Source organism: Balaenoptera acutorostrata, chromosome 1, assembly GCF_949987535.1.
Source record: "Balaenoptera acutorostrata chromosome 1, mBalAcu1.1, whole genome shotgun sequence".
NCBI lineage: Eukaryota > Metazoa > Chordata > Mammalia > Artiodactyla > Balaenopteridae > Balaenoptera > Balaenoptera acutorostrata.
In genome coordinates this window covers 169,077,032-169,102,155 of record NC_080064.1, presented here as the reverse complement: position 1 = coordinate 169,102,155, position 25,124 = coordinate 169,077,032, and the positions used below count along the sequence as shown (strand labels likewise).

The 25,124-nt window shown below is 39.6% G+C and overlaps 1 protein-coding gene across 2 annotated transcripts in view; it reads left to right on the top strand.

Moving 5' to 3' along the window:
* Positions 1–25,124, top strand: part of KIF26B (kinesin family member 26B) — a 490,864-nt gene that overhangs the window by 400,336 nt on the left and 65,404 nt on the right. For both annotated transcript variants that reach the window (XM_057557354.1, XM_057557348.1), the window contains 2 exons: positions 871–1,054; positions 23,593–23,752. In XM_057557354.1, coding sequence (XP_057413337.1) covers positions 871–1,054; positions 23,593–23,752 — 344 coding nt within the window. The remainder of the gene's footprint in view (positions 1–870; positions 1,055–23,592; positions 23,753–25,124) is intronic.

Below are 25,124 nucleotides of genomic sequence, written 5' to 3'. Positions count from 1 at the left end.
TGTCAAAATTTGACCCTAAGGCACATACTGCAAATCATTTCTTTGAATAAATCAGAAATATTAGTTTACTTTTCTTCCCTCCCACCCCCAATAAAGGAGTGCTGGTCAAATGCTGATAATATTGCTCTGAGTAAGGTTTACTATAATTGCCAAGGCATCTCATAGGATTTAGACAAGTGGCCCACAGTCCTTCTTTAATCAGTTAATGAGTATGCCATGAACATGAATTTAGCAACTAAAGATAAAATAGATAGCCCTTAAATGTTATAGATGAGACATTCAAGTATCTTGGGTGTTTTCATATGTCTTTTACACTTACTTCTTATTTATAACTATGCTAGTAAATGTGGCCTAAAATTGGCTCTAATTAGATAGCTGGGAAAATTGAGAATTGAGTTAAAGCTGACTAAGTTTTTTCACTTCTTTGTGATACCAGTACTATCTGGACTAAAATCACACTTTGCAACCCACCTGCTTCTAAACACTCTAATCTTTGAAATCAAGATGCGGTCACATCCCTCATGTTTTCTTAGGTACCTGGATTGCCCAGGATGTTGGTTTGCTGGCCTCTGCGGAGGTCAGGGTGGGACACCTGCCCCCATGGATCACCCAGATACAACCATTTGCTTTTCACACCTGATACTTACAGATTCTACTTCAGTTGTAAAATGGGTGAAAATATGTTTCATCCAATAAGCATGCTCAGTGTTAATTTTCAGATATGAATAAATTAAGCTGAGAATTGCACATGGGTAGAGGCCCTGGTTCCAGAAGGACGTCCAGCCTTCGAGAATGCAGAACGGACAGCCAGGCCCGAGTGGCAGGCAAACCGCCCGCCTGCAGCTTCAGTCCTTCCCTTGTGTCTTCCAGCTGCAGAACCAGAGTGAGCTGCGGGCGCCCACCGCGGAGAAGGCCGCCTTCTTCCTGGATGCTGCCATAACCTCCCGGCGGGGCAGCCAGCAGGACTGCAATGAGGACGACCTCCGCAACTCCCACATGCTCTTCACGCTGCACATCTACCAGTACCGCATGGAGAAGAGCGGCAAGGGGGGAAGTAAGTCTGCCTCTGCCCTCGAGCCTCCTCGGCCCTCCCAGGCGAGAAGCCTCTCCTCGAGGGCAGCTGTGACCTTTTAAAATGTAGTACGATCTGACCCAGTGTGGAGTGTACCGATGTGTCATTCAAGACCGTTGTGTAGTCTGGGCTGACGTTTGCTTTTGAACAACCCAGGGGAAAGGGCTCACTCGGTAAAGGTGATTTACAGATGTAATTGCCATGGGAACATGAGAGAACAAATGTTAAAAAGAAAAACAGCTGCTTCATAGTATCTTTTTGTTCAAAAACCTTAAAGGTGCTTATCATGAAAGACCAACATGTATCTACCAAAGCACCCTGGCAATGTTACTAATCAGTAGCTTGAAGCCACTATATGGACCGGAAAGAAACAAAACCATGTCTTTTAAATAGTCTATAAATCAGACTTCTGAATAACGAACCAGATTCTGGCTGCCTCCCTGCCTCAAGTAATGCCCAACTGTGACATTTCTCTGTAAAAACCTATGCCCAGGGCATGCTCTGTGAGCAAGCTGCACTGCCGGGAACCCTAATCAATGCTTATACCGTCCGCTCTTGGCTGTTTTCAAAGCAGGCACCGACCTCGGTGCAGCGCTCCATCCTTTGTCTGCCAAGTACTATATACTCTATGCTCAGGAGCTGAGTACCAGCACTCAGCTGAGTGTCTCAGATGGGATCCTGGGCAGTGGGCAAAGTAGTCGGTGGACCTCACTGGGCTTTTCTAAGGCAAGTGTGGGCCACAGGGCTGGGCTGGCTGGACAGCAGCTTCCAGAGTCTCTCTCTGTCCACTTCTACAGGGCTTTCAAAACGTAGGCAACTGACCCCCAGTGCTCTCCAAATGATTGCCTCAAGGACACTGGATGCCAGTAAAACAAACAAAAACCCTGAGTTAGGAGACTAAGCCTGGTGCCTAGAAGTTGTGCAGCTAATTGACTAATGGGAGGCAATCAACTAACCTAATTCCAGACATGCGACCGGGACCTGTGGATGGGCTCCCCAATTTGGGCTCCTTGTTGCCCAAAGACTTGGAAACCGGTTTTCCTGGAGATAGCTCTTGGGGGCTTCTGTTCCCCCTTTCCACATGGGGGAAGTGGAAGCTCCCTCCTCCCCCCATCTCAATGCCTTTGTTGGCCCAGCCTTCTGTTATTGTTCCTACTCCTTAATTGTTGTTATTTAGTTCAGGTTTATGAGGTATAATTTAAATTCCGTAAAACTTACCCTTTTTATGTGTTGTTAAATGAATTTTGGCAAATCTATTCAGTCGTGTACCCACCACCACTATCAAGATATAGAACAAAGTCATGGCTACAGAAAAGTCCGTCTTGCCCTACTATTCAGTCCCCTCCCCAGCCCCTGGCAACCACTGATCAGATTTTTGTCCTTATATAGCCTTGCCTTCGTCCAGAACAACATGTAAATGGAATCATGTGGTCTATATGTGGCCCTTTAGTGTCTGGCTTCTTTCATTGAATATAACGCATTTGAGATGCATCCAAATTGCTGCATGGATCAGTCATTCACTTACATTGCTTGCCTCCTGCTCCTTTAGTTTTGACTGGGCCCAGAGATGCACCCCTACCCCCACCCCCAGGCCTAAAATCTCACCAGATATCCTCACTGGGGCCAGAGTTCCACTAATGCAGTCTCAGACCTGCCGCCTTGGCTACCTGCACTGATTGCTGCCCAGGAATCAAGAGGTACTGGCCCTCACTTGCACCCAGGGAGGCGTACCATCCGCAGATCAGATCGCTCTTGACAACCAGTGATGGTGATAAAGGTCTGACTGGGGATGAGCAAAATATTTTGAATGCGAGTCTCTCAGGGGAGATTGATTCTCAATGAAGGGCTCACGTCATGTACAGCACTCCTGTTTAGAATAACTTGCTTATAGAAGGAAGCAAGGGATTAGGATAGGGATGAAATGATCCAGACCTTTAAAATCTGTAACAGAATTTGATCCACAGTTCTCCTAACAATCTGGGAGCTGGCTTTAAATCCTGCCCTCACTGATTTTTCTGAGTTATGTCTTAGCAGCATGAATGTGGGAATCTGAAAAATGTTTATTTTATTCTTTTAAGCTACCAATAATAATCATAATCAAAGCCTGCAGTGAATTCTTGTACTCGCAGCAAAGGGTGGCTTTTAAAAGATCTGACTCTGGAGCCAAATGGCTTTCAAATGGCTCTGAGCAGAAAAGCTCAGGAGGGAAGGATAATCCCTCCATCTAGGTTTCTAGCCAAGTTAAAACAACTTGCTTTCAGTTTTTCACTTTCTTTCATGGTTCTGCTCTCAATTTGAAATCTGAAAGTAGGGAGGAATCTTGAAAACAAAGAAACAATTGAATTATTTCAACTATAAGAACTTAACGTATAGCTTCCACAAAAGTGTAGGTTAGGACATTCCCTAAACCCAACAATCCACCCAAGTCCTCACCTAACAAATCCTGGGCACTTATTAAATATTTAACATCAAATTCATTTTCTTCCTATTTATAAATTGTGAAAGTGAATTGCTTTTAAATAATAAATTCAGGTTAAAAGACAAGGCAGATACTATTAACGCCTTCCAAAACCTAGTGAGGTACTTTCTAACATATCTGTAAATGAGAACAAAGAAAAGGCAGGCATCCAGGCTGAGGTGGGTGTTAGCCCTGAAGGACCTGGGGGCATCACCTGCCTGCTACAGTACCTGGCTTCCGGTGAGGAAGGGAATCCAGGCCAGAATGCACACAGCCTCCTAGCCCACGGCTTGCTTGACTTCAGTGCATTTATATCTGTTTAAAATATAATGAGGAGATTTGGAGTGTTGTTTAAAGCGGAAATTTTGTTTACTTATATATAAGCAATAATCCCCGTGGACCTGGCAGCCAGAACTCAATTAAGGAAAAGTTTATTAATTAGTCACCCTGCAGGGAAACAGAGCAGAGCGAGCTGCTGGTAACTGCCCATTAGAGGCCAGTGAAGATGCTGGATTCAAAGAGGTCTCTGCTGCAAGAACTAAACACCATGTGTATATGGGCACCTGGAGCTTATACACATATATGCATTTTATAAACACACACGTACATACACATATGCACATATAAGTGGACAGACAAAAATGTTTACAACATGTCCAGGCAAGGTAGAAAAGAAAATTCTGTGTGGATGTATCACTGCTTTGCAGATAGCACTAGGTTAAGCTTAAAATATTTCCTGCTTTAAACATTTTTGGAGCATTCGTGGGGCTGATTCTTCACCTGTCATGGAGCGTTCCCCTGCTTTGCAAAGCTATATCTGTAAAGGCTTGAGATTCCCCTTGGCAATTGCAGCAATGGGGAAGGGGACCCTAAAACCATGACAATCGGGAGTTGCTCCTCATAAAGATGAGTGAATTAGGAGTCCAAAGCCAGATGCTACGAGTGATACTTCAGTGGAATACACAATACAGAAGTTCACAGTACATAATTTTCCAAGTCCTATTGATTAAGATGGTTTTTAAAAGCCTCACTTTGGTGAGTAATCTAAGCTTGCAAGCAACTATTGCCCAGGGTTAAGAATGACACTAGGTCTCTGATTTGTTCATTCACTTTACTGCCTCCAGGGGAAGTGTAGAGGCCAAGTGGGGACTGGGCTGGCTGTGTGTGCACCTGTGTACCAGCACCCGGGCGTCCATCTGTGTGTGTGCACATGAACCACCATATGAGGATGTGGACGGTCATCTCTGCCTGCACTCATCCGTTTACAAGTCTTAATCTTGGTTTTCTTTTGACCACCAACCCCTCTTTCCTATATCTTGGAATGGCTTGAATCAGCTGATGCCCTATCCAGGGCTGTGCTGTCCATAGGACCCTAGAGATCCATTATTTGGGTGGTAGATGTAGGAAAAGGGATCTAGGAAGGAGCACTGCTTCTAAACGATGCGGAACTGGGCTTCCGCTGTGCCTCATTGCAAAGCCCTGTGCAGCGAGGATGGCCACACGTGGTGGGGCTACTTTAGGGCTCTCATGTTCCCCTTGGTCAACAGTGAAATGGCAGTTTGATGGTTTTAGATTTCTGTAATACAGTTTTTAAAATATTTGGCCAGGAGGCGATTTTCCAAACCGTGCAGTGTGGAACTCCCACAGTGGTCTCTCATGGCCTTCCCACCACCTGCATCGGAGCAGCAGTTCCCAGCCTCCTCTGGAAGCCTGAAGCCCCTGCTCTACCTCTTCCAGCAGATAACCAGCTTCCTGTTTAAGGAGAAGAAAGTCAGTCCGGCTATGACCTCAGCTTCTGTCCTCTTAGCATCCAAACCTCCTTGTACCTGTACCTCTCTTTCCCTCACTCCTTTCCCATAGGTCTGCTTCCTCCCATCTCCTTGCCTTCTTTATCCTGTCCCCTTCTGCCTTTTCTGGGACCCCACCAATTGGGACCCCATCAATCGTCTTTTTGTGCTTTTATTTTCAGTCTCTCCTACCACTGAAGTCAGGGCTGGCTCATCTTGGAAGGAAGGGAAAGGAAGGAACAATAACGTCAACAATAAAAAACCTTTTCTGTACCCCACTTCCCCCTTGAGCTGCCTCCCCATAAGTCTTTCAGATTCTCCCCTCTGTGGAATACCTTTCTCCTTTAAGTCCCATAGCAGTTCGGGGGATGTTAAGCCACTGCCTTACTCACCCTATATCTCAGTCATTCTGGGCTTTCTAAGCCCCATCAGACTACAGGCTCCCTGAGGACAGAGTCCCCTGTCATCTGGCCCCCTGTCCTCCACAGCCTGGAGGTGTGCCTGCACATCAGACCTTACGTGTCACACCACATGAAAAGTGTGCTGTATATTAAACAGTGAGTGAATTTCTCAGTTACGTAGTTGCAGCTGTTTCAGAAAGAGAGAGACCATTCAATTACTTTCTGGGTAAGCAGGTGGTGTGAGTTCAGAGAAGCCCTATTATACAACACGGTCAGAAGGAGTTGATCAGTTAACGACAAAGTTAAGTTAAAAAGGGAAATCATATAAAAGGATACATTCATGTCATAAAACATTTTCAGCTTAAAGCATACAATTGTGTGTTTATTCATTGGTCTTCTGATACAGGGCTATGGCTTCCTCTTTGAGATGAGTTTTCAACTTTAGATTCTGACTTTTATAAACCACACTCATATTATTAATAGTCTGGTTTTTGCTTTCAATTTCTTCTGAGCGATTGAAGAACTTAAGAGAGGCTTGTGCAGCTAACTGGTTATAGACGTTCCCTAGATTCTTAAAACTTTTTCTACTCTGTAATTTCTCATTCACACCTGATTTAGCATCTTTTTTCAAAAATTAACTCATTTTAATCACATCTTTCCAAAGCGTTGATTTCAGTTTTTTTAAGAAATATTAGCTCTCTTTAGATAATCATATTTTATTGGTTTACATAATATTTGATTATATTTTTATTTATAATATCAAGTACAAGTGGCATAATTTGGTTTAGGAGGAAACCCAGCTGACCTGTTGATAAGTGTACGTCTCATGTTTTTGGAGCAAAAGTGCATAGACAAACTGGGAACAGCCAGCACACCTCACAAGCATACAACGTGCTGTGGGCATCAGGCAGCGTGCCTGACACAGCTGATGGAGGACCTTGGTTAACCTGGCCAAGTGGCAGGACCATGGTTCCCAAACTTTGCTGCACAAGAGAATCACCTGGGGAGATTTTCAGCTAATCCCAGTGCCTGTGTCGTACTCCAAACCAATTACATTAGAAAGCCTGGGAGTGGGAACCAGGCATCCATATTTTCTAAAGATTCCAAGGTGATTCTGATATGCAGCAAAGTTTGGGAACCACTAAGTTATAGCAAAGTGAGTTAAAAGAGTTTCTACATGCTTTATAGTTAGCTCTGGATTTTTGTCTTAGATTCAGCATCTGTTTTCTGTGAGATCTTAAGTGATTTATTTAGCATCTGTGAACCTCAGTTTCCTCATCTGTATAAAATAGTGCCAATTCTTGCACTACAGGATGGTTGTAGGAATTAAGTGATTTTAGGAGAATTTAGCATTTCCTGGCACCATGAACATGAGCTGGGAGAGACACTCAGGAGTGAATTAGTATATTGTTTCCTGTGGGAGAGTAAGGCATGTGGGTAATTTCATTTGGTCAAAGTCTAGACTTGAAATATACATATTCAAATATAAATAGTCTCAAGGCAGACTGGGTTATGTTCTAAACCTTGCAGCTGTGACCTCAGAAATCTGAAAAGTCCGTGAGGAAACTGCTTCTTACCTGCTATTAATTATCACCTATTTTGTTCATTGATTCTAGAACTACTTTCTCTCCAGCCACCTGCAGTAATGGAAATTCGTGGTCACAGCAGGTGGCCTGTGCTCACTCACTTTGTACCATTTCAGATTCAGCGCCATGTGTGAAGTTCAGAATTCTGGGACTACTGAAACTCCAGTGGATATAGAGCAAAGTTGATTTTCCATTGTTTAAAATGGGACTCTCATTTTGAGTCATGCAGGTATAATTATAGGTATTTTAAAATATTATTCTTCAGCACAGTCTAAACTGTGCCTTTTGTTCTCTGTGTTCTATTTTACTACATGCACATTATGCATTTTATTCCATTACATCAAACGGACTATTAGAGTCTGAAGGTCCAAATTGGTCCCTGTCTTTGCCCTTTAATCTGCGGAACGAATGAAATATCTGAGCTTCTTCTGTCTGTATAATTAGGTTTCAAAACAGATGATATTTTGCTTTAAAAATAACTATTTCCCTTGCACACTGCCGTGGACTGATCTTGCATGATACAAAATGGGATAAAAGAGAAGTAACATATTATGTCTTTCCTTTTAAGGATTTTTTAAAATTAATTTTATTTATTTATTTTTTTAACATCTTCATTGGAGTATAATTGCTTTACAATGGTGTGTTAGTTTCTGCTTTATAACAAAGTGAATCAGCTATACATATACATATATCCCCATATCTCCTCCCTCTTGCGTCTGCCTCCCATCCTCCCTATCCCACCCCTCTAGGTGGTCACAAACCACCGAGCTGATCTCCCTGTGTAATGTGGCAGCTTTCCACTAGCTGTTTATTTTACATTTGGTAGTGTACATATGTCCATGCCACTCTCTCACTTCATCCCAGCTTATCCTTCCCCCTCCTCATGTCCTCAAGTCCATTCTTGAGGATTCAGATGTAGATCTGCGTCTTTATTCCTGTCCTGCCCCTTGGTTCTTCATAACCATTTTTTTTTTTTAGACTCCATATATATGTGTTAGCATATGGTATTTGTTTTTCTCTTTCTGACTTACTTCACTCTGTATGACAGATTCTAGGTCCATCCACCTCACTACAAATAACTCAATTTCATTTCTTTTATGGCTGAGTGATATTCCATTGTATATATGGGCCACATCTTCTTTATCTGTTCATCTGTCGATGGACACAGGTTGCTTCCATGTCCTGGCTATTGTAAATACAGCTGCAATGAACATTGTGGTACATGACTCTTTTTGGATTATGGTTTTCTCAGGGTATATGCCCAGTGGTGGGATTGCTGGATAATATGGTAGTTCTATTTTTAGTTTCTTAAGGAACCTCCATACTGTTCTCCATAGTGGCTGTATCAATTTACATTCCCACCAACAGTGCAAGAGTGTTCCCTTTTCTCCACACCCTCTTCAGCATTTATTGTTTGTAGATTTTTTGATGATGGCCATTCTGACCGGTGTGAGGTGATACCTCATTGTAGTTTTGATCTGCATTTCTCTAATTATTAGTGATGTTGAGCATCCTTTCATGTGTTTGTTGGCAATCTGTATGTCTTCTTTGGAGAAATGTCTATTTTGGTCTTCTGCCCATTTTTGGATTGGGTTGTTTGTTTTTTTGATATTGAGCTGCATGAGCTGCTTGTAAATTTTGGAGATTAATCCTTTGTCAGTTGCTTCATTTGCAAATATTTTCTCGCATTCTGAGGGTTGTCTTTTCATCTTGTGTATGTTTTCTTTTCCTTGCTATGTTTTCCTTTAATCTTTTTTGAATTTTATTTATTTTTTATACTAATAATAAAAAACTAAACTAAAAACAGGTTTTTACTAGTTATCTATTTTATACATATTAGTATATATATGTCAATCCCAATCTCCCAATTCATCCCACCACCATCGCCCCTCCACACCCACTTCCCCCCCTTGGTGTCCATACGTGTGTTCTCTACATCTGTGTCTCTATTTCTGCCTTTCAAACCGGTTCACCTGTACCATTTTTCTAGATTCCACATATATACATTAATATACGATATTTGTTTTTCTCTTTCTGCTCTTTGTTTATTTCTGATTTTATTTCCATTTCTCTAGGAGGTGGGTCAAAAGGATCTTGCTGTGATTTATGTCATAGAGTGTTCTATTATTTTCCTCTAACAGTTTTATAGTGTCTGACCTTACAGTTAGGTCTTTAATCCATTTTGAGTTTATTTTTGTGTATGGTGTTAAGGAGTGTTCTAATTTCATTCTTTTACATGTAGCTGTCCAGTTTTCCCAACACCACTTATTGAAGAGGCTGTCTTTTCTCCATTGTGTTTTCTTGCCTCCTTTATCAAAAATAAGGTGACCATATGTGCATGGGTTTATCTCTGGGCTTTCTATCCTGTTCCATTGATCCATATTTCTGTTTTTGTGCCAGTACCATACTGTCTTGATGACTGTAGCTTTGTAGAATAGTCTGAAGTCCAGGAGCCTGATTCCTCCAGCTCCGTTTTTCTTTCTGAAGATTGCTTTGGCTATTCGGGGTCTTTTGTGTTTCTATACAAATTTTGAAATTTTTTGTTCTAGGTCTATGAAAAATGCCATTGGTAGTTTGATAGGGATTGCATTGAATCTGTAGATTGCTTTGGGTAGTATAGTCATTCTCACAATGTTGACTCCTCCAATCCAAGAACATGGTATATCTCTCCATCTGTTTGTATCATCTTTAATTTCTTTCATCAGTGTCTTATAGTTTTCTGCATACAGGTCTTTTGTCTCCTTAGTAGGTTTATTCCTAGGGATTTTATTCTTTTTGTTGCAGTGGTAAATGGGAGTGTTTCCTCAATTTCTCTTTCAGCTGTGTCATCATTAGTGTATAGGAATGCAAGAGATTTCTATGCATTAATTTTGTATCCTTCTACTTTACCACATTCATTGATTACCTCTAGTAGTTTTCTGGTAGCATCTTTAGGATTCTCTGTGTATAGTATCATATCATCTGCAAACAGTGACAGCTTTACTTCTTCTTTTCCAATTTGGATTCCTTTTATTTCTTTTTCTTCTCTGCTGTGGCTAAATCGTCCAAAGCTATGTTGAATAATAGTGGTGAGAATGTACAACCTTGTCTTCTTCCTGATCTTAGAGGAAATGGTTTCAGTTTTTCACCATTGAGAATGATGTTGGCTGAGGGTTTGTCATATATGGCCTTTATTATGTTGAGGTAAGTTCCCTCTGTGCCTACTTTCTGGCAGGTTTTTATCATAAATGGGTGTTGAACTTTGTTGAAAGCTTTCTCTGCATCTATTGAGATGATCATATGGTTTTTCTCCTTCAGTTTGTTAATATGCTGTATCACATTGATTGATTTGTGTATATTGAAGAATCCTTGCATTCCTGGGATAAACCCCACTTGATCATGGTGTATGATCCTTTTAACGTGCTGTTGGATTCTGTTTCCTAGTATTTTGTTGAGGATTTTTGCATCTTTGTTCATCAGTGATATTGACCTGTAGTTTTCTTTCTTTGTGACATCTTTGTCTGTTTTTGGTATCAGGGTGATGGTGGCCTCGTAGAATGATTTTGGGAATGTTCCTCCCTCTGCTATATTTCGGAAGAGTTTGAGAAGGATAGTTTTTAGCTGTTCTCTAAATGTTTGATAGAACTCGCCTGTGAAGCCATCTGGTCCTGGGCTTTTGTTTGTTGGAAGATTATTAATCACACTCTCAATTTAAGTGCTTGTGATTGTTCTGTTTATATTTTCTCTTTCTTCTTGGCTCAGTCTCGGAAGGTTGTGCTTTTCTAAGAATTTGCATATTGTTGCTTATAGTAATCTCTTGTGATCCTTTCTATTTCTGCAGTGTCAGTTGTTACTCCTCCTTTTTCATTTCTAATTCTATTGATTTGAGTCTTCTCGCTTTTTTTATTGATGAGTCTGGCTAATGGTTTATCAATTTTGTTTATCTTCTCAAAGAACCAGCTTTTAGTTTTATTGATCTTTGCTATTGTTTCCTTCATTTCTTTTTCATTTATTTCTGCTCTGATCTTTATGATTTCTTTCCTTCTGCTAGCTTTGGGGTTTCTTTGTTCTTCTTTCTCTGATTGCTTTAGGTGTAAGGTTAGGTTGTTTATTTGAGATGCTTCTTGTTTCTTGAGGTAGGATTATATTGCTATAAAATTCCCTCTTAGAACTGCTTTTGCTGCATCCCGTAGCTTTTGAGTTGTCGTGTTTTTATTGTCATTTGTTTCTAAGTATTTTTTGATATCTTCTTTGATTTCTTCAGTGATCTCTTGGTTATTTAGTAGTGTATTGTTTAGCCTCCATGTGTTTGTATTTTTACAGATTTTTTTTCCTGTAATTGATATCTAGTCTCATAGCATTGTCGTCAGAAAAGATACTTGATATGATTTCAATTTTCTTAAATTTACCAAGGCTTGATTTGTGACCCAAGATATGATCTATCCTGGAGAATGTTCCATGAGCACTTGAGAAGAAAGTGTATTCTGTTGTTTTTGGATGGAATGTCCTATAAATATCAATTAAGTCCATCTTGTTTAATTTATCATTTAAAGCTTGTGCTTCTTTATTTATTTTCATGTTGGATGATCTGTCCATTGGTGAAACTAGGGTGTTAAAGTCCCTTACTATTATTGTGTTACTGTCAATTTCCCCTTTTACGGCTGTTAGCATTTGCCTTGTGTATTGAGGTGCTCCTATGTTGGGTGCATAAATATTTACAATTGTTATATCTTCTTCTTGGATTGATCCCTTGATCATTATGTAGTGTCCTTTTTTGTCTCTTGTAATATTCTTTATTTTAAAGTCTATTTTGTCTGATATGAGAACTGCTACTCCAGCTTTCTTTTGATTTCCATTTGCATGGAATATTTTTTTCCATCCCCTTACTTTCAGTCTGTATGTGTCCCTAGGTCTGAAGTGGGTCTCTTGCAGACAGCATATATATGGGTCTTGTTTTGGTATCCATTCAGCCAGTATGTCTTTTGGTGGGAGCATTTAATCCATTTACATCTAAGGTAGTTATCGATATGTATGTTCCTATTACCATTTTCTTAATTGTTTTGGGTTTGTTATTGTAGGTCTTTTCCTTCTCTTGTGTTTTCTGCCTAGAGAAGTTCCTTTAACTCTTGTTGTAAAGCTGATTTGGTGGTGCTGAATTCTCTTAGCTTTTGCTTGTCTGTAAAGGTTTTAATTTCTCCATTGAATCTGAATGAGATCCTTGCTGGGTAGAGTAATCTTGGTTGTAGGTTTTTCCCTTTCATCACTTTAAATATGTCCTGCCACTCCCTTCTGGCTTGCAGAGTTTTTGCTGAAAGATCAGCTGTTAACCTTACGCGGATTCTCTTGTATGTTATTTGTTGTTTTTCCCTTGCTGCTTTTAATATTTTTTCTTTGTATTTAATTTTTGATAGTTTGATTAATATGTGTCTTGGCATGTTTCTCCTTGGATTTATCCTGTATGGGACTCTCTGCACTTTCTGGACTTGATTAACTATTTCCTTTCCCATATTAGGGAAGTTTTCAACCATAGTATCTTCAAATGTTTTCTCAGTCCCTTTCTTTTTCTCTTCTTCTTCTGGGATCCCTCTAATTAGAATGTTGGTCCATTTAATGTTGTCCCAGAGGTCTCTGAGACTGTCCTCAATTATTTTCATTCTTTTTTCTTTATTCTGCTCTGCAGTAGTTATTTCCACTATTTTATCTTCCAAGTCACTTATCCATTCTTCTGCTTCAGTTATTCTGATATTGATTCCATCTAGAGAATTTTTCATTTCATTTGTTGTGTTGTTCATCATTGTTTGTTTGCTCTTTAGTTCTTCTAGGTCCTTGTTAAACGTTTCTTGTATTTTCTCCATTCTATTTCCAAGATTTTGGATCATCTTTACTATCATTACTCTGAATTCTTTTTCAGGTAGGCTGCCTATTTCCTTTTCATTTGTTTGGTCTGGTGGGTTTTTACCTTGCTCCTTCATCTGCTGTGTATTTCTCTGTCTTCTCATTTTGCTTAACTTACTGTGTTTGGGGTCTCCTTTTTGCAGGCTGCAGGTTTGTTGTTCCCATTGTTTTTGGTGTCTGTCCCCAGTGGCTAAGGTTGGTTCAGTGGGTTGTGTAGGATTCCTGGTGGAGGGGACTAGTGCCTGTGTTCTGGTGGATGAGGCTGGATCTTGTTTTTCTGGTGGGCAGGACCGCATCCGGTTGTGTGTTTGGGGTGTCTGTGAACTTATTATGATTTTAGGTAGCCTCTCTGCTAATGGAGGGGGTTGTGTTACTGTCTTGCTAGTTGTTTGGCATAGGGTGTCCAGCACTGTAGCTTGCTGGTCGTTTAGTGGAGCTGGGTCTTAGTGTTGAAGTGGAGATCTCTGGGAGAGCTTTCGCTGTTTGATATTTCATGCATCTGGGAGGTCTCTGTTGGACCAATGTCCTCAACTCAGCTGTCCCACCTCAGAGGCACAGGCCTAATACCCGGCCAGAGCACCAAGACCCTGTCAGCCACATGGCTCAGAAGAAAAGATAGAAAAGAAAGAAAGAAAGAAAGAAAGAAAGAAAGAAAGAAAGAAAGAAAGAAAGAAAGAAAGAAAGAAAGAAAATAAATTTATTAAAATAAAAAATAAAAAAATTATTAAAAATAAAAAAATTAAAAAGTAATAAAAAAAGAAAAAAAAGATAGAAAGAAAGAAAGAAGAGAGCAACCAAACCAAAAAACAAATCTACCAATGATAACAAGTGCTAAAAATTATACCAAAAAAACCCCCAAAAAACCAGCCAGACAAAACCCTGGGACAAAGGGTAAAAGCAAAGCTATACAGATAAAATCACACAAAGAACCATACACATACACACTCACAAAAAGAGAAAAAGGAGAAATATATATATATCTATATATTTTTAAAAAAGGAAGAGAGCAACCAAATCAATAAACAAATCTACCAATGATAATAAACTCTAAATACTAAACTAAGGTAAAGATAAAACCAGAAACAAATTAGATGCAGAAAGCAAACCCCAAGTCTATAGTTACTCCCAATGTCCACCGCCTCAATTTTGGGAAGATTCAGTTGTCTCGTCAATTATTCCACAGATGCAGGGTACATCAAGTTGATTGTGGAGATTTAATCCACTGCTCCTGAGGCTGCCTGGAGAAATTTCCCTTTCTCTTCTTTGTTCGCACAGCTCCTGGGGTTCAGCTTTGTACTTGGCCCCGCCTCTGCATGTAGGTCGCCTGAGGGCATCTGTTCCCCTCCCAGACAGGACGGGGTTAAAGTAGCAGCTGATTATGGGGCTCTGGCTCACTCAGGCCGGGGAGAGGGAGGGGTACAGAATGCGGGGCAAGCGTGCAGCGGCAGGGGCCAGCGTGACGTTGCAACAGCCTGAGGTGTGCTGTGTGTTCTCCCATGGAAGTTGTCCCTGGATCACGGGACCCTGGCAGTGGCGGGCTGCACAGGCTCCCTGGAGGGGAGGTGTGGATAGTGACTTGTGCTTGCGCACAGGCTTCTTGGTGGCTGCAGCAGCAGCCTTAGCGTTTCGCACCTGTCTCTGGTGTCCGCACTGTTAGCCGCGGCTCACGCCCATCTCTGGAGCTCATTTAGGCGGTGCTCTGAATCCCCTCTCCTTGTGCACCCCGAAACAATGGTCTCTTGCCTCTTAGGCAGGTCCAGACTCTTCCCGGACTCCCTCCTGGCTAGCTGTGGTGCACTAGCCCCCTTCAGGCTGTGTTCACGCAGCCAACCCCAGTCCTCTCCCTGGGATCTGACCTCCGAAGCCGGACCCTCAGCTCCCAGCCCCCACCCACACAGGCGGGTGAGCAGACAAGCCTCTCGGGCTGGTGAGTGCTGGTCGGCACCGATCCTCTGTGATGGAATCTCTCCACTTTGCCCTCCGCACCCCTGTTACTGTGCTCTCCTCCATGGCTCCAAAGCCTCCCCTCCCCCATCTCTGCCAGTGAAGGGGTTTCCTAGCATGTGGAAACTTTTCAGCCTTCACAGCTCTCTCCCAGAGGTGCGGGTCCCATCCCTATTCTTTTGTCTCTGTTTTTTCTTTTTTCTTTTGCCCTACCCAGGTACATGGGGAGTTTCTTCCCTTTTGGGAAGTCTGAGGTCTTCTGCCAGCGTTCAGTAGGTGTTCTGTAGGAGTTGTTCCACATGTAGATGTATTTCTGATGTATTTGTTGGAAGGAAGGTGATCTCCACGTCTTACTCCTCCGCTATCTTGAAGGTCTCTCACCCTTTTAAGGATTTTTATTGAGGAATAGTTGGAGGTAAACAAAATATAACATCCTTAATGTGGAAAGTTCTTTCCCACAGGTGTACCAGGGTCACTGGAGGGCCTGCAATGAAATGTTGTGCTTTCTGTAAACCTTCATCACTGTTTTTCTCAGTACTAGATGTGGAAGTTGAGGGTGGGATGGGCAGAGACAAGGTTGGGGTCAGGACAGTGTTTCCCAGATATTTTCCTTGCTCTCCTGCATCAGCACTGTCCTGTGGACTCTGCCTGCGGATGTGTGAGCTTCCAGACACTGCCCGCATGCTCCTTGCACACCCACCAGAGCCCAGACGCACCCTCATCCCACCCCCTGCATCAGCCTTCTCAGCCAACCCCTTTTCCACCTTGTCCCAGGTGACCTGGCTTCTACAACAGCTATGTGAAGTCACCATTTCTACCTTTGCTGTTTTCCTTCCATGCAGAGGGAATAGTGGCTGTCCTAGAGCAATAGGAGGTGGGCCAGTTCTGATGGTGTGGGCTGGGTCACCCTGGAAAGGTAGGAATCCAGAGGCCTGAGAAGTAGGAGTCTGCTGCTGCCTGGGGAGTGGGGGCAGGAAAGGGAGATGATCCAGGAGCTCGAGTGATGTGCTGAGAGCCACACTCCCCTGGGCCAGTGGGGCCTGGGACAAAAAGGCAGCTCGTAGCTCCTGCTGTCCCCAGAACTGGCTGAGGCCACATGGTGTAGGATGAAGAGCACACGTCTTAAAGGTTTGAATCCTAGCTCTACCAGTGACAGCATGATCTTGGGCACATTTCCTTTTTTTTTTTTTTTAATAGCTTTAATGAGATATACTGTAGATACAATAATCCACACATACTTAAAGTATATAATTTGATAAGTTTTATCATATGTATATACCCATGCAATCAAGATGTTGAACATATTCATCACCCCCAAAAGTTTCTTTGGGACCTTTTGAAATCACTCCCTCTAGCTCCTTTTCCTTCCCCCTCCCCATACCCAGGTAACCACCACTGAACTCGGCTTCAGTTCCCATACATTAGTTTGCATTTCCTAGAATTTTATATAAATGGAATTCTATCACACAGTCTGTACTATTTTGAGTAGCTTCTTTCACTTAGCATAATTATTTTGAGATTTACTTTGTTGCATGTATCAATAGTTCATTTATTTATATTTCTAAGTAGTAATCCATTGTCTGGATGACCACAGTTTGCCTGTCTATTCATGGGCTGATGGACATTTGTTTTATTTCCAATTTGGGTATTACAAATAAAAGTACCATACACATTCATGTACAAATCTTTATATGGACATATATTTCCTTTTCTTTGGGATGAATACCTAGATGAACTGGAATAGTTGGACCATAGATGAATTTATAACTTTTTAAGAAACTGCCAAACTGTTCCCCAAGATGACTACACCATTTTATATTCCCACTAGCAGTACGTGAGCATTCCAGTTCCTCCACATCCTCACCAACACTTAGTATGGTCAGTCTTTTCAATTTTAGCCTTTTATATAATAGATATGAAGTCGTATTCACTGTGGTTTTAATTTGCATTTCATTAATGACCAGTGATGTTTAGCACCTTTTCATGTCCTCATTTGACATCCATACATCTTTGGTGAGGTGTCTTTTGCCCTTTTTAAAATTGTTTTTTGTCTTATAGTTAAGTTTTGAGAGTTCTTTATATACTCTGGTTATAAGTCCTTTATCAGGTATATGATTTGCAAATACTTTCTCCCAGTCTGTGGCTTATCTTTTTACTCTCTTAACAGTGCATTTTGAAAACTATGAATATTCAAGGTTAATGAAGTTCAATTTATCTATGTGTCTTTTATGAATCATGTTTTTAGTATCATATCTAAGAAATGTGTGCCTAACCCAAGATCAAAAATGTGTCATATTATGCTTTCTTCTTGAAGTTTTATAATTTTATATTTTACATTTAGGTCTTTGATCCATTTTTAGTTAATTTGCATATATTTTTATACATTAAAGTTTTTTTATATGGATATACCATTTGTTGTAGAAACTATCCTATCTATACTAAATTGCCTTCTCAACTTTGTCAAAAATTGTCTGTATTTATGCGGGTTTATTTCTGGACTCTCTATTCTACTCCATTGATCTATTTTTTTAATCTTTACACCCATACCACACTGTCTTGATTATGGTGGCTTTATAGTAAGTCTTAAGATACTGTTAGCCGTAACAGTATGAGAAAACCATAATTCAAAAAGAGTCATGTACCACAATGTTCGTTGCAGCACTATTTACAATAGCCAGGACATGGAAGCAACCTAAGAGTCCATCAACAGACAAATGGGTAAAGAAGATGTGACACATATATACAATGGAATATTAGCCATAAAAAGAAACGAAACTGAGTTATTTGTAGTGAGGTGGATGGACCTAGAGTCTGTCATACAGAGTGAAGTAAGTCAAGAGAAAAGAGAAAAACAAATACCGTATGCTAACACATATATATGGACTCTAAAAAAAAAAAATGGTTCTGATGAACCTAGGGGCAGGACAGGAATAAAGACACAGATGTGAAGAATGGACTTGAGGACACAGGGAGGGGGAAGGGTAATCTGGGATGAAGTGAGAGAGTAACATTGACATATATACACTACCAAATGTAAAATAGATAGCTAGGTGGAAGCAGCTGCATTGCACGGGGAAGTCTGCTCGGTGCTTTGTGACCACCTAGAGGGGTGGCATAGAGAGGATGGGAGGGAGATGCAAGAGGGAGGGGATATGGGTATATATGTATACATATAGCTGATTCACTTCGTTATACAGCAGAAACTAACAGAACATTGTAAAGCAATTATACTCCAATAAAGATGTTAAAAAAAAAAAAAGATACTGTTAGCCTTCCAACTTGGTGCTTAGTTTATAAAGTTGTTTTGGCTATTCTAGCTCCTGTGCATTTGCATATAAAGTTTAGACTCAGCTTCTGAATTGATTTTGTAGAATCACTTTCTACCAAAAAAGCCTGCTGGGATTATTCATTGGGATTTCATTGAATCTATAGATCACTTTGGAGAGAATTAACATCTTAATATTGTCTTCCAACCTATGAACACAGTTTTATCTCTCTATTTTTTCAGGTCTTTATTAATTTTTCTCAGGTGGGTTTTGTAGTTTTCAGTATTGTCAGATTTTTTGTCAGATTTATCCTTAAGTATTTAATATTTTTGATGTTACTGTAAAAGATATCTTTAAATTTCAATTTCCAGTTGTTTGTTACTGGAAATTGTATTTAGAAATTGTATTTAGAAGTTGTATTTAGAAATACAGTTGATCTCTGTCTGTTAATCTAGTATCCTGCAACCTTGCTAAACTCAATTATCAGTTCTAGTTGCTTTTTTGTGGATTCCATTAGATTTTCTACATAGATAATCATGTAATCTGCCAATTAAGACAGTTTGACTTATTTCTTTCCAATCTGGATACGTTTTATTTCTTTTCCTTGCCTATTGAACTGGCTAGAACCTCCAGTACAATGTTGAATTGAAATGGTCAGAGTGAATATCCTTGTCTTGCTCTTGATCTTGGAAGGCATTTAGTTTTCTACAATTAAGAATGCCATTAGCTGTAGGTTTTTCCTAGACACTTTTTATCAAACTAAGGATATCACCTTCGATTTATATTTTGCCAAGCATTTTTATCAGTAATGGATGCTGGAGTTTGTTAAATGCTTTGTCTGCATCTACTGAGAGAATCATTTTTCTTTTTGGTTTGTTAATATGGTAAATTATAATGATAGATCAATTTTTTTGTTAACCAACCTTGCATTCCTCGGATTAATCCCACTTACTCATGGTATAAAATGCTTTTAATATGTTCCTAGATACAATTTTATAGTATGGTTCACTAATACTTTGTTTAGAAATTTTGCATCATTGTTCATGAAGGATATTGGTCTTCAACTTTTTTTCTTGTAATATCTTTGTCTGTTTTTGGTATCAGGGTAATCCTGGCCTCATAGAATTAATTGGGAAGTTGTCTCTCCTATTAATTTTCAGGAAGAATTTGTGTAGAATTGATATTATTTCTTCCTTGAATGTGTGATAGAATTCACCAGTGCAGTTAAAGGCACTGCTTTCCCTGTGGAAAAGTTGTTAACTACAAATTCTATTTCTTTAGTGGATGTAGGGCTATTCACATTATCTATTACTTCTTGAATGAGCTTTGGTACTTTATATCTTTCAAGAAATTTGTTCATTCTTCCAAGTTGTCTAATTTACTGGTATAATGTTTCTTTATTGCGCTTTTTATATTTGTAGAAACTGTAGTGAGGCCACCTCTTTTGTTCTTGACATTGGTGATTTGTGTCTTCTCTCTTTCTTTGCTGATCAGTCATGCTAGAGATTTATCAATTTTATTGATCTTGAAGAACCAGCTTTGGATGCCATTGGTTTTAAAATTTTTTATATCATTGATTTCTGCTTTTATATTAATTATTTCCTTTCTGCTATTTAGTCTTTAATTTGCTCATCTTTTTCTAATTTACTAAAGTGGAAGCTGAGGTAATTGATTTGAGACCTCTGTTGTTTTCTGATATAGGCATTTAATGGTATAAATTCCCTCCTAAGTATTACTTTAAAGGCATCTTACTAATTTGGATATGTTGTGTTTTCATTTTCATTCACTTAAAAACACTTTCTAATTTGCATTTTGGTTTCTTCTTTGACCCTAAGTTACTTGGAGCTGTGCTGTTGAGTTTCAAAATATTTAGGGATTTTCCAGATATCTTTCTGGATTGACTTCTAATTTAGCTCTAGTGTGTCAGAAAACATAGTATGAATGATGTGAATCCTTTAAAATTTATTTAGACTTGTTTTATGTACCAGAATATGGTCTATCCTGTTAAATGTTCTGTGTGCAATTCAAAAGAATGTGTATTCTGCTGTTGTTGGGTTGAGTGTTATACAAATGTCAAGTAGAACGAATTGGTTGATAGTTGTTCAAATCTTCTATATCCTTACTGGTTTTCTGTCTACTTATTATATCAATTATTGAGAAAGGGGTATTTGAAATCTCCAACCATAATTCTGGACTTGCCTGTTTATTCTTGCAATTCTATCAGATTTTACTTCATGTATTTGAACTTCTGTTATTAGATACATAAACAATTTTATTGTTATGACCTCTTGATGAATTGTGCCCTTTATCATTATTAAATGTCTCTCTTTCCCTCTAGTAATATTTTTTGTCCTAAGTCTCTTTTGTTTGATATTGATATAGCCACCCCCAGCTTTCTTATGGCTACTGTTTGCATGGTATAGCCTTTTCCATACTTATATTTTCAACCTATTGTTTCTTTATATTTGAAGTGCACTTCTCATAGGTAGCATATAGTAGAGTCTTGCTTTTTTATCAAATCTGACAATATCTACTTTCTAATAAGGGTATTCAGACAACTTACATTTAATGGGATTCTTCATCTGGTGTGTTCCAAAGTATTATTTTTCTGTATGTTTTCTATTCAACCCATCTGTTCTTTGTTCTCCTTTTTATTTTATTTGCTTTCTTTTGAATTTATTGAACACTGTAAATGATTCTACATTATATCCTTTGTTGGCTTTTTAGTTGTAACTCTTTATTATTTAGTGATTGCTGTAGGATTTATTGTATACATCTTTAAGTTATCACAGTCTACTTTTAAGTGATATTATACCACTTCATGTCTAGAATAAGAACCTTACAAGAGAGTACTTTCATTTCTCCACTCCTAACCTTTGTGCTATTGTTGTCAAACATTTTAATTTTGCGTATGTTATAGCCCACATGTTACATTGTTGTTATTTTTGCTTTAACAGTCAATTAGCTTTTAAGGAGATTTAAATAAGAGGCGGATAGCATGTATTTATTCACATAGTTGTCATTTCCAAAGCTCTTCATTCTTTTGTGTATATCCTTTGTGATGAATTCTTTCAGCTTTTTTAAGTCTGAACAAGTCTTTATTTCCCTTTTATCTGAGAATGATATTCTGGTTGGGTGTATAATTCTAGGTTGGCAGTTTTCAATACTTTAAAAATATTGCTCCATTGTCTTCTCACTTGTATTATTTCCAAGAAATCTGCCATCATCTTATCTTTGTTCCTTTACATGTAACATAATTTTCTTCCTCTGGCTATTTTCAAGATTTTTTTCATCATCACTAGTTTTAACCCATTTGATTATTATGTGCTTTAGTGTAGTTTTCTTCATGTTTCTTGTGCTTGGGGATCATTGAACTTCTTGGATCTGTGGGTTTATAGTTTTCATTAAATTTGGGAACGTATTGATCACTATTTCTTTAAATATTTTATCTGCACCACCCTCTGTGTCTTTCCCTTCAGGAACTTCAATTGCACACATATTAAGATATGTGAAGTAGTCCTATAGCTCTTTTTTTAAATCGGTTTTTGGTTGTTTGTTTTAAAATTTTCTCTCTGTACTTCATCTTGGATCGTTTTTAATTGCTGTATTGTCAAATTCACCAATCTTTCCTTCTGCAGTGCCTAATATGCTGTTAATCCCAACCAGTGTATTTTTCATCTCACACAATGTAGTTTTTATCTCTAAAGATTCAATTTGTATCTTTTTAATACATTCCATGTCCCCATTTAACTTTTTTAATGTTTGAAATGCCATCATAACTGTTTTAATGTCCTTCTCTGTTGATTCTAATATCTATATCAGTTCTGGGTTGGTTTCAATGATCTCTTCATTATAGGTCTCATTTTCTTGCTTCTTTTTGATTGGTTATTTTTGATTGGGTGCTGGACATTTCTATATTTTTTTTAATGTTTTTAAGCTTTGTTTGGGGTTGCAGTTGTTTAGAAACAGTTTGATCCTTTATGGCCTTACTTTTAAGATTTGTTAAGGTGGAACCCAGTCAGTTCTCAGTCTAGGGCTAAGTGTTCCTGACTACTGAAGCCAGACCCTTGCCGGTACCCTACCCAGTGCCCTGTGAATCTTGAGGTTTTCTAGTCTGGCTGTTGGGAACAAGAACTATTCCTGGCCTTGTGTGAATCCTGTGCACTATTACTTCTAATCTTTTCCAGTGGTTAGTTCCCCAGCCATGGGTAGTTTCATCACTTTGTGCTGATCAGTACTAGGTTGAATACTTGAGGAGACCTACTACAAATCTCCAGAGTTCTCTCCTCTCCATCACTCTGTCCTGGAAATGTTGCTACCTTGGCCTCCCTGGACTCTCAGCTCTAGCTCCTCAGTTCAGAGAGTCTGCCAGCCTCCACCTGAGTTCCCTCTCTCTGAGCCATGGCCCGAAAACTCTCTCAGTGCAGTAAGCTGGGAAACGGCTAGTGCTCACCTCCCTTACTTCCCACCTCTCCAGGATCACTGTCTTTTGCTGTTTGATGTCTAGTGTCTTGCAAACGTTTGTTTTATACACTTTGTTCAGTTTTTGGTTGTTTCCGGTAAGAGGAAAAATCTGGTCCCTGTGACTTCATCTAGGCCAGAAGTGGAAGTTCTCATGAGCAAGTGTGTGATTTTCCCAGGGGAACTGAATGAGACTGATGTTTGTGCAGCACCTGGCACTTGGCAGATACTCAGCAAATACTTGGGTCTTCCCTGACTCTGCACCTGGTTGTTAATTCTTCCTGGTTTTACTTTGGGTTATCAACCTGATTCCTGGCTGAGCTTTACGTCACGGTCTCTATGACAGTCAACCAAAGCGAATAATCACTTATGGGCTATTTATGTTTTAATATGATCAATTTCAGAATTCTGCTACACAAAGAAGATGAAGGTAAATGTAGACATTTACCTTCTCTGTGAAATTTCATCTAATTCAGCCTACATGAATTATTCATTTATTTATAGTAGGAATATCATCAGTAGGTTTTAGAAGATCAGTGATGTGTGGTAGACAGAATTTAAGAGGACCATGCTATTTGTTACCCCTGCATGATTTTGTAGGGGTTTCCTACTAGGCCATTAACTTCAACCTTTTATTTCCTCTTTTTTCCCATCAGATTTCCCAAGGAGCTATATGAAGGACAGATGAGTGTTTGCCAGAACTTAACCACTTCTTTCTTCTCTTGTCTTCTCTCCTGTGACAGTGTCTGGAGGCCGCAGCCGCCTGCACCTCATTGATCTTGGCAGCTGTGTGAAAGCTCTTAGCAAAAATCGGGAAGGAGGCTCGGGGCTGTGCCTCTCACTGTCTGCTCTGGGCAATGTCATCCTGGCTCTCGTCAATGGCAGCAAACACATCCCATACAAGTAAGTGACTCTTCTACTCAAAGAATGGGATGAGGAAAGCATGGTGTGAGGGCTGTGTGTGGGATTCTCTGTCCAGTGACATCTGGGGAGAGTTGTACTACAGAGGTACAGTATGGACCACATTGTTAGTTCAGTGCCAGAAACCAGACTTCACTAACAATTGTGTAGTTCATGATCTTCCAAATTCAAAACCTACAGAAATACTTAAATTTACCCCAATGCTAACATTAAGCTGCTCAAGTCAGAAATAATAAGAAGTTATCTCAGTTGAGGTCTCCAATCACAATTGCCGTTGGTAGATTATTGTCACCATTGTACAGATGCTTTATAGTGATGAGAGCAAGGGGCATAAGATTGAATTACCCTTCCCTTAGGAATAGGGCTGCCATATTTAACCAATAAAAATATGGGATACACAGTTAAATTTGAATTTCAGATAAACAACAAATATTTTTTAGTATAAGCATCCCCCCAGTATTGCATGAGCTATATGGGCATTCTGTATTTTATCTGGTAGTCCTATTTAGGAGAACTTAAAAAGCTTGGGGAATTACCACCCACCATCCTATGCAGATGTTTATTTCACTTCCAAGATCCTTTTCCTCTTTCTGTTGCTGCTCCAAGAAGATGAAATTAGAACTTCTCCTATGTCTGGAATAGCCAAAGACTTGCCATATCATCTGTGCTCATGAATGACCCAGCCCTGGAGCCACCCCTCACCACCATCACCCCAACTCATCTTTGTCATTGGACAATGTGATGATGGGATGATGGGTACTCTCCTGTATTTTCAGGACCTGCCAATGTCCAGCTGCACCTTCCACTAGCTATCTGAACCTTCCTTCACATCTCATAAACTGAGGGTTATAGCTATATATCTTATCTATATCACAAGGATAAAAGGCTCAGAGTGATATGCGTGTGAAAGTTTTTTGTAAAATGTGTAACACTATAGTCAATAACCGATAATGATAATGTGGTTGAGCCTATCCCCACCTATTTAAATGGAAATAACACCTACCTTACAGAGTTGCCTTGAGGATTAAGCAAATATACAGTACATAGAATCATTTTTGTTTAATCTGTAGGATCCTACAAAATATAAATTACTGTTGTGTAGGACGGAATAGGTAAGTTGGGCAGTTTGTTCTACACTAGCTGAGGTTCAGGACGAGTCCTCGAGTTCTCCTTCCCCTCTGCCCTAAGTTGATGCCAACACTGTGACTTTATTCTCCACCAGGAAGTCCATTACTAGACTACTTTAGGAGCTTAAATAGAGATTATAGTCCTGTCTGTCTCAATTCTTGAAATTTGGACTCCTAGGATAAACCCAGAAATGGCTTTTCTACCCCTTGTGAGGATTCTTTTCTCT